Consider the following 10,344-nt stretch of genomic DNA (forward strand, 5'->3'; position numbering starts at 1 on the left):
TTGCTAAACTATGGACTACAGAGTCCATGGAATTCTCCAGGCCAGAATACTAGAGTAGGTAACCTTTCCCTTCCTCAGGGGATCTTCCCAACCTAGGGATCAAACCCAGGTCCCCCGAATTGCAGGCGGATTTTTTAATCAGCTGAGCTATCAGGGAAGCCCCATGTCTGGTTTATACTTGTTTATATCTTGTTACTATGTCTCTTACAATCCATACAGAGATGTTCAATCTTAGATCCAGAATACAAAAATGTAATTTAGAGTTTTTAAAATTTTTTCAGACTCTAACTCAGAATGTCTGTCATTCTAGGCAAGAAAGGCAATTATTCTAGAACTTGTAGGATTTGAAGGATCTTCAAAACACAAATCAGTTATGCAGCCACACAGCAGGATGTAAAAGTTACTGACACTTTTCTAAGTGCTTTGTGTATACTAATTGATGTAATCCTCATGACAGCTTAGGGTAGGTACTATTATTAAACCCATTTTCAGATGAGAAAACTGAGGCACACAGAGAGCTTATGTAATTTGGTCAAAACCGTGAGCTTGTAAGTGACCTTGCCAAGATTTTAACTCAGCCAGTCAAGTTCTAATATTTATATTTTATTAGCCTGGATAAATGACTGAAGCGACTTAGCAGCAGCAGCAGCAGCCTGGATAAATAACACTCTCAGAGAAAAAGAAGTCTCTGGATTTTGATCCTTTCCTTGGAAGTGCGTAATTATTAGATGGATTTATTATTCATGCCAGGTCAAAGTTCTCTTTTCTTATCTTATTTGGCTTTCAGTTTTGAATACGTTGGCAAGATAGAGGAGAATTGCACTCTGAGAGTTTCCCGAGCAGGGGCCATCTTTCTTCTAGTTTTCTGAAACCCTTTAAAAAAAAACCTAAATCTTCCTTCAGGACTCCAAGATTTCTAACGTCTGGTCTTCCCTTGGCATCTTAGAGCAAGTATCACGGGAGACATCTGTAGGCAGCCCGCAGAGGGAAACCTGGAGGAACGACAAAGAGTTCCTGGTGTGTGTGGCAGCGTCAGTGAGAACTTCCAGGATGCCTTCATCCCCCTAAGAAGAACTTAGAAGATGTGAACAGTCTGTGTGAGTGGTACATTTTCTTGATGATGGACAAGAGGGAGGGAAGTGAGAGAATCTGGTCAAAGACCCTGGGGGTAGACAGAGGACAAGCCAAGTTGTATCTGCTCCTTCCTCATATACGAACGTATGGTGAGAAAATCTGTTGAGGCCAGAGCAATGTTTATGCCCAAGCCATCTCTCTCAGTGGCTGCTCACTGCCTTTTCTCTGTCTTTCCATCCCTTGGATAAAGTGTTCTTCTTCAGAGGGATTTAGAGAGACTGTGGTCAGATTTATCACATCAGAGCATGGCTGTTGAAATAAAGACTGTTTTCTGGGAAAAGGGGAAACAAATGGCCCTCTTTTGTGAACGTCAAAGGCTTCCCTGATGGTCCCTGAGAAAGACACTAGGGTTTCAGGAGACCATTTCTTAGAAGTCCTGTGAACCATGTAGCTATAATCTTTTTTACCTTGTGGGTCCCATTTTTATCTTTACTCCAGCTATTTTCAGGACCCCCTCAGTGTCATACTGTTCTCTACTCTGGAGAAGATGGTGTGTTCCCCGGACTTCTCTCTGCTAAGAGACCTCTTTCTGATCCTGCTTTTCCAGATGCCCATGTGGGGCTCAGGTGAGAATATTTTATATTTTCTATACCTGGATTCTCTTACCCTCTGAGTAGAATCATTAAACCACTCTGCTGTGTCTCCTATAGACCTAGGTTAATTCCAAATCTTTTACTTTGATACAATAATGCATTTGCCCATACACAAGGGCAGATAAATCACTATTATTTTAGAGGTAAGGACCAGGTAGAATTTCTTTTCTGTTGCCTTCTAATTCATTCAGATCTCAATTTCTGGAGGAATGCATTGCTGATGCCCGAGATCTGCCAAAACTCTAGCTTCATGATTTTCCAGCACTCCTTCATCTTCCTCCACTGAATTTACTACAATTGCAATTTAGAAATCGTCTGTTTAATATGAAGTCACTGTGCTGACTGTGAGCTCCACAAGGGTGGAAATCTCCCTTGTCTTGCTCACTGCCATCTTCAGCCTGAATATGTGTGACAAATTATTACTGTGTTAATGAGAGAGAGAATGCCCATGGGTCTCTGGGACCTGTGATAATGCTGTATTCTAAAAGGCACAGGCAGGGTATTGCAATATTCTTTTCACTTGTGACTCCATTCCACAGATTCCTTTTCAGTGACTGGCCCCTCGGAACCCATCGTGGCCATGCTGGGTGCAGACACGGTGCTGCCCTGCCGTGTATACCCAGCCATGAATGTGGAGAGTATGGAGATCCGGTGGTTTCGCAACCAGTTCTCAGAGGCTGTGTTTGTGTATCAGAATGGAATGGAGCAGGTGGGAGAACAACTAGTAGATTTCAAAGGGAGAGCCGAGTTGGTGAAAGACTACATCACTGAGGGAAGAGTAGCTGTGAGAATCCACAGCCTCCGGGTCTCAGACAATGGAATGTACAAGTGCTTTTTTAAAAAAGGAACTGATTTTGAAGAAGCCGTTTTGGAGCTAAAGGTGATAGGTGAGTAATTATCAGAAAATACAGATCAGTGTAAGGGAAATGTAAGTGTTCTACATTTGATTTGGGGAGGAGGATGGTGAACAAGAGGCAACAAGTAAGTATCCTTGGAGGTGTTAACATCCTAGGCACTGAATTTAACCTCAAATCCTCTATTTATCCTATTTATGCATTTATTGTGATGTACTTTAAAAACAAATTATTTCCATAAATATCTATCATAAAAATAGATCATTTATTTCCCTCTATGTCTCTCCTCACATATTTTGAGGTAAAGCACCATAATTAGCAAAATGTACCATTACGCCCAGAGATGAGAATCCCAGTTGGCTACTGAGGGACAGAGGCTTAACTGGAAGTGTTAGTGGTCCAGTTCCAAATGCACTGTTTGGAGGAAATGAGGGTTTGACATAGTAGATTGAGATGCTGCTTAGTTGTGCTTGTTTTTTAATTTCATATACATGGACTCTTTTATGTCTGTTTTGTTGTGGTTGTTTTGGTTTTTGTTCACCATTATGTTTGAGATTTTCCTATGTAGTTCATTGAATGTAGTTGTAGTAGTTCATTTCTATCTCTTTTTTGTTTGTTTCTTTTGCTTTTTACATTTAGATCTCACATCTGTAGAAACATATTTTTGGTATAAAATTTCATGATAGGTTCAAAATACTATTTTGTAATGTATCTATTCACTTATCTCCATACCAGTTGCTCTGTACAGTACATTGCTTCCCATAAACTTCTTATGGATAACTAGCTTAAGTCTAAATTTTCTATCTGGTTATAATGATTTATCTGTCCATTTCTTTGGTATTTCCATTTTTAAAGCTTTATACTCTCTGCCAAGACAAACATATTGTTTTTCTAGTTGTAAAGTTTTTCTCATTCTTTGAATATGTTAGGTTTACCTTAAATTAATACTCTCATTTAATACTACTTGTCAAAATATCTATACACTCATTTTGTCTTCTTCTTTGTGTATAACTTTAGTGGAAAAGTCTAATCCATTAGGTCTTGAAGAAACCAGTGACAAACTCTCCTGAGTCATGTTACTGTGATCTCACTTTAATATCCTCCCAGTAAGAGGTCAATGCTTTCAGAGTTACAGAAATAACCTCATGTAAGTGACAGCATTTTTCAGTACCTTTCCCATGTTAGTTTCTTGACTTCTGGGTATGAAGACAAGTCCAATCTTTTAGAAGCAGTTTGTTGAACAGGACTGAGCCAGACATGGTGGAGCCATATTTTATGATATTAAGTTTTATAAAGACAAATAATACATAGTCTTAGAAGTCAGAACAGTCATCATTCTCAAAGACATGGTGGATTCATCTAGTATTCTGGTAGTGTTATATTTTAACACGGGTCTTGGTTATGTGAATCTACTAGTAGACCCAGCCCATGCAAAATTGAAGAAGAGGAGGAGGAGTAGAAGGAAAAGAAAGGAGTGAGAATGGAAAAGTTAAAATATCTTGACTCTTTCATGGACTCACTTTACCATGTTACACGTTCAACTTTTAGGTAAGCTTTACTCAGGGGAAGAAAGAAAACTTGGAAGAGGAAATTATTTAAGGAAGCGACTATGAAAAATCTCAACTTAAGCAGCAGCTGAAATAGACATGTGATATAGATACAGTAATTTTTTTCTGAAAGAATTTAACATTGACAGATTTTACTCTCTTCCTTCCCTATTATCCTTCTATGGCCAATTGCAGATATGCTTGTATAGAGGAGATATGACAGACATTGGTATAAGTCCCAGAATCAGCTTCAATGCTCTTTTACCTTTTGAACTTCAGATAACCATTGATCTCATGGGAAAAGAAAAGAACCCCCTTCCATCCCCTGAGAACTATGGCGCTTTGTCCATCTTTCTCCACTGGTGTAGCTGTGAAATATGAGGAACTTCTGGGCAAAAACTCTCCAAGTCTCAGATGAATGACTTTCCTCTCCAGGTCTAGGTTCTGATCCTCGTGTTTTCTTGGTGGGTCCAGAAGATGGAGGAATAAGGTTGAAGTGCACAGGCAAGGGATGGTTTCCCCAGCCTGAAGTACAATGGGAAGATGCGAAGGGAGAGAAGATCCCATCTGTCTCTGAGGACGAGATACAAGATGATGATGGCTTGTTTCAGATTGAGGCATCCCTCATTGTGAGAGACAGCTCAAAGACACAAGTGTCCTGTTCCATGAAGAACCCCTTCTTTGGACAAGAGCAAGTGGAAACCATTTTCATCCCAGGTCCGTGCTGCTCATTTGGGAGATAGGAGAGGAGTAAGGAAGGGATACGGGCTTCCCTGATGGCTCAGTGGGTAAAAAATCACCTGCAAATCAGGAGACACAGGAGATGTAGGTTTGATCCCTGGATCAGGAAGATTCCCTTGAGGGAGGAAATGGCCACCCACTCTAGTATTCTTACCTGAGAAATCCCATGGACAGAGGAGCCTGCGGTCTCCAGACCATAGGGTTGCAAAGAGTCAGAAATGACTGTGTGCCTAAACACACTCACACACGCAAGGAAGGAATATTTAGCACGTGGGATGGGATAGGCTTGCTTGGCATACGTTTTTAATCAGGTTTTGGGGATCCTGTGTCAGAATCCTTCTTCCCTAGGCCCTCTCCTTGGAAGGCAGCATTTGCTGTGATTTTGGTGATACTTGGGATTTCGGTTGGTGCTATTGTGTATTTGACCTTGAAGGAACGACGGGGAAAGAAGAAACTATCAAAAATCAAGGGAGAAAAGGAGAAAGAAAGTAAAGCTAAAGGTAAAACTGGGCATCAGACTTGGTGGAGATATGTGACTTTATGGATTTGTTAACATGTGCATGTGAATGGCATTTTTGGGGAATGCAGAGATATGTGCAAGAATGAGTTAGAACCCCAAGACCTCCAGCAAAACATGGAGCTCAACAACTTCCTAAGGAAAAAAATATTATAATTGAGTCCACTGGAGAGGGAAAAATCACTGGTATAGTCATAGAGCTTATTTTTTTAATGGTCATAATAATAATTCTCAAAGGATTTTTTTTTTTGTTCTAGATATATGGAAGTAGCATTTAGAATCTGGGCTTAGTAACATAGTCTAGAAAATATTTTCTGTTAAACCCATTTTTTTTTTCCTTTTTAGAATTACTTAAGAGAGAGCTTGGTAAGTTTTCCATTTTCATTGCTTTAAAATAGGAGATAGAGTCCTTACTGTATGCTGTATGTCTGGCATCTCACAGACTATTATTCTTTTTCAGCCAAAAGGAAAGCATTATATCAGCAAGGTGAGTTATACTGTTGTTATAGTTACAGAAACCCTCTAATCGGCCCTTTTCTTCTGGTTGTATTCTATTTACCTTGTTAGTGAGAGAGGGACCGACTACCCTAAACAGTATAAAATGGTCAAACTCGTGATATCCAACACTGGACAAATAACAGCCGTCTTTTAAACACATATATCCTCACATATATATTCACATCCTGTGATGGAAAGACACCGCGTGCCATGCCGGAGCACGTGGAGGTTGCACTTGAGAGCAGAATGAATAGAGCAAGGTCTGTGGGAGACAGGTTTTGTAGTAACAAGAGGATGAAGTGACCCTGTTTCTGTGGAAGTATGTAATTGGCTTGTTTGATTAATTGTGCAGGCTGACAGAGAGGTAAAATTCATTAGGTTGAAGATCAGGTGGGGTTCAGCTGTTTTGGCCCACAGGGAAATTAGCTGAGAGGGGAGACTTTCCTGATGACTAGAGGACCTATCTAGTGAGAGCAGGTTGTCCTTTGTTGTTGTTGTTTAGTCACTAAGTTGTGTCTGACTCTTTGTGACTGGCGCCAACCAGGCTCCTCTGTCTACGGATTTCCCAGGCAAGAAAGCTGGAGTTGGTTGCCATTTCCTTCTCCAGAGGATCTTTCTGATTCAGGAATCGAATCTGGGTCTCCTGCATTGCAGGCAGATTCTTCACCATCTGAGCTGGAGCAGGAGAACCCCCAGTTAGGCATTTGGAACCCTGTGAAGCTCAAGGGTATCAAGGTAGCACACAAAATTTTAGGCTTTCCAATATATTCTCAAAACTTAAGCCTACCTTTTCTTTCTCCCCAACCAAAAAAAAAAAAAAAAAAGAACCTGCTTATTTTATCATAGATGTAGACTGTGAAAAATGTGAGAAATAAAACTGGAGATGTAAAAGAAGATAAGTACATCAGAATTGTCATTGAGATCATAAACACAAATATACTGTACTATGGTAAACCCTCAGATTTTCACGTTCTGAAGTGACATTCCTGTAAATGGGAGAAGCTAATGTCTTTGTTTTATTTCAGACTGGAGAAAAGCTGAGTTATATGCTGGTGAGTAACTGATATTGTCTTGGGGCTTCAGGTAATTCGGGATTTCGTGAGGCATTTTCAGAGCATTTTTCAGATAGGAGCTATCCTCGGGAGATTTTACTTTGAATCTAGGAGTCCAAAAAAACACAAGGGGATAAAGGGAGAAGCTTCTCACTAGTTCAGAGGACATGTACTTGGCATATTCTTCCATCTGATTTTTTTTTTCCTTTTTAGACTGGAGGAAGGAACAGTTCAAAGCAGGTGAGTTACCTTACTATTATTTGTCTCTTTTAATCTCTTCTATACAATTGAGAAACTTTGTATAAACTCCCAACAATACTAAACTGGTTATTCATTTCATGGCTTTCACTTCAATCTAACGCAGAAATGTTACCAGATTTCTTACCATTCTGACATCATTCATTCATTCAGCATTAAATTATACAACTATTTACTTAGTGCCAAGTAAATAAAGTGGATTTGGTCTCTGACTTTATGGGAAAGTGCATGTACAAACTGTGATGCCTTATGAAGGAATAAGAGATTGCCATGAAGAAAAAAATGGTGGATTAAAGGAATTCCCTTGAGGCATTTATATTTAGTCTGAGACTTAACTGCTACTGTAGATCTATTCATGCGAAAGAGAGTAGTTCAATCAGAAAGATGTCGGCTGTGTACTCAGTCTGAGACAGAGAAGGGCTTGTTGCATCTCAGTGCAAGTGGAAAATGGGCCCTGAGCATCTTAGAGTCTTCCCCAAGTCACAACTCTCTATTTCTACTTCTTGCTATTCACTCTGAATATCCCTGTATCCACAAACATTGCCTAGTTAATTTAATCCTCCAAAAATTAAAATATATTGTAATCATTCACATACACATTCTTATGAGAAAAATTTTAGTTATTGAAGACGTTTGGTTTGACCAGAAGCAGATTCATTACTACTAGTGTTAACACTATTGCTACTGTTACTACAGGTATTAGTGTTACTATAACCATCAGAAGCTAAAATTTACCAAGTGTTCATCATGGACAAAATATAGTACTAAGTTCTCTGCATATTATTTCATTGTCTTCTCACAGTAGTTCTATGCTGAGGCATCATAATTATGTATACCTTCATGAGATTAAAGTGGGGCCGAGAGAAGCAAAGTAACTTCAAGACTGCCACTACTAAAAGCAGAGCAATTATCAAATTCATATCTTTCTGACCACAGAGCCTGGGATTTAAACCATTAAAAGTATAAGAAGAGTGTAAGATAAGAACTATAGATGGCTTAGTTATTACCTAATCACACAGAAAACGAACCCCAAAGAAACGTAAATGAAAGTGAGCACACTGTGATTGGAAATAAGAAATGGCTTAATTATTAAGAGCAAGCAGTAAAGCAATCGGCATTTGCAGGAGGTTAGAGAAGCCTCAACTTGAAATACATGACCCTGGGGATTTTCAGAGACAGACTTCTTAGTTAAGTGTTCTCAGCCTGTCTGGAACACATGGTTACCTAGGGTCCTATCCATCCCTGGCCTTCTATGACCTACACATCACATGTCTCCTGTGAATGAACATAGAATATAACATGCATTGTTTTACCTAATCTCCCATTTTTCTCTTTTTTTCCTCCATTCTCCTTTCCCCATAATTTGCATCTTTCCTAAAGCCAACCAGTCTCCACTGTGGAATGACCTTTATTTTCCCCTCCATACCTACAGTGGCTTTCACTCTGAAACCGGAAACAGCTCATCCCAACCTCGTCTTATCTGAGAACAAACAACGCATTTCTTTAAAAAATAATGTTCCCCAGAATGGTGATACCCCAACACACAAAGAGCAAGGGGAGTCTGAAGCCATCTTCAGTGTTCTGGGCGAGAAGTCCCTCACCATGGAGAGGCAATACTGGGAGGTAGAAGTAAATATGAGGAAAGAAGATGGATCTGCAACTCGATGGGCTCTGGGCATTTGCTCAGAGACAGCAAAGAGAGAGGGCTGGTTTGTAGAAAGGCCAGAGAAGCATTTCTGGGTTTTGATATACAAGGAAGGAGAAGTCATAGTTCCCACCTCCCAGAAAATCTCTCTGTCACTGAGGCAGCAGCTCCACAGGATAGGAGTTTTCCTGGACTGGGAAGCTGAGAACCTGTCCTTTTATAACATGGCCGATGGGTCCCACATCTATTCTTTTACTGGCATCGCCTTCTGTGGGAATTTTTTTCCTTATTTTAGCCTTCGGGGTACTGGTACATCTTTGACCATCTGCTCAACTTCAGATCACCCTGAGAATTGTCCTGATTCTTCTCCAAAGACCTCTCTAACTCATTTAAGTAGCTGTGAAACAAGCGTCCCCCAAGAATCTAACTCTCTATTGTAAGAAGTGAGTGTCAGCACCTCGCTGCCCCTGCTCAGGCTTCTTACAGGTATGTTGTCCAGGAACACTGTCCTTCTCGAAGAGCAGGTCATTCTCATTAGGTTTAAATTCAGCCTCTTTCAAAGAGAGATAGAGGGAGAAAGAGAAATGGGCAGCTAAAAATGTCTGGGGGAATTTCCTCTAGTGTTATCTTTGGAGAAGTACTCAATGTGGACAGCAATGATTTGTCACAAGGAAACTCCAAGTAAACACATGGGCCTTTCTTCAGTTCTGGTATTTATTGTGTTTTGAAGTAAAGATGTTTAAAGCTACATTTAAAGTGGAAGTCTCTGTTGTCACTATTTTTGTTATCAAACATGAGGAGGGTTGTTATTGCTCTTTAGTTGTTAAGTTGCGTCCAGCTCTTTTGCAACCACAGGGACTGCAGGCCACCAGACTCCTCTGCCATGGAATTTCCCAGGCAAGAATACTGGAGTTGCCATTCCCTTCTCCAGGGGACCTTTCTGACCCAGGGATCAAACTGAATGTCTCCTGCATCTTCTGCATTGGCTGGCAGATTCTTCTCCAGTGAGCCACCTGGGAAGCCTGGAGTTGGGAGTGATGTTTAAAGGGAAGGGTACCAGCTGAATACTACTGTTGGAGATGTACAAAGGAATCTCAAGTCTTTTATAGGTTAATGCCTCAGCTTGTCCTTTTTTCAGGCTTTAGTGTCCATCAGCTTCTAAAGCTGGACTTTGCCAAGGTGTGGAGAAGACTGATAAATAGCTATAAAACTATTTCAACAGGAGACCAAGCCTTCTGGGAAGGAGGAGCCCCTCTCCCCTCTTTTAAACAAGTTCTTACTGATCAGCAAGTTCAGAATTGTATGTGAATAAAAAAGAAACCAATGTTGCAATTTGTATTTTCAGAGAAAAAAAAATTGTCAAAGGAATGAAGAAACTGCCTCAGCCTTCATGAAGAAAAAGTTATTGTTAATACTGGCTTTTTTTTTCTCTTTCTGACCCAGTTATTCCTACTTGTGAGGATTTTCCCTTTGCTTTTAATAAGTCTAAGCCTTCTCCAGCCATT

The 10,344-nt window shown here is 40.2% G+C and overlaps 1 protein-coding gene across 1 annotated transcript; it reads left to right on the plus strand.

Annotated features, from left to right (window-relative positions):
* Positions 1-803: 803 nt before the first annotated feature.
* On the plus strand, positions 804-9,595 carry LOC122429611 (butyrophilin subfamily 1 member A1-like). The gene is made up of 10 exons (XM_043450080.1): positions 804-1,097; positions 1,573-1,700; positions 2,267-2,614; positions 4,564-4,845; positions 5,202-5,369; positions 5,732-5,752; positions 5,847-5,873; positions 6,910-6,936; positions 7,150-7,176; positions 8,627-9,595. The coding sequence occupies exons 2-10, from the start codon at positions 1,622-1,624 to the stop codon at positions 9,277-9,279; spliced, it is 1,632 nt and encodes a 543-aa protein (XP_043306015.1). The 5' UTR covers positions 804-1,097; positions 1,573-1,621; the 3' UTR covers positions 9,280-9,595.
* The last annotated feature ends 749 nt before the right edge of the window (positions 9,596-10,344 follow it).

Source organism: Cervus canadensis, chromosome 28, assembly GCF_019320065.1.
Source record: "Cervus canadensis isolate Bull #8, Minnesota chromosome 28, ASM1932006v1, whole genome shotgun sequence".
Taxonomy (NCBI): Eukaryota; Metazoa; Chordata; class Mammalia; order Artiodactyla; family Cervidae; genus Cervus; species Cervus canadensis.

What these genes read in the sequence shown, in the direction of transcription:
- LOC122429611 (XM_043450080.1), top strand. Translation starts at nt 1,622, where the DNA reads ATGGTGTGTTCCCCGGACTTCTCTCTGCTAAGAGACCTCTTTCTGATC. An exon ending in GGAAACCATTTTCATCCCAG is followed by an intron (nt 4,846 to 5,201) that starts GTCCGTGCTGCT and finishes ATCCTGTGTCAG; the next exon opens with AATCCTTCTTCCCTAGGCCC. An exon ending in GAAAGAAAGTAAAGCTAAAG is followed by an intron (nt 5,370 to 5,731) that starts GTAAAACTGGGC and finishes TTTCCTTTTTAG; the next exon opens with AATTACTTAAGAGAGAGCTT.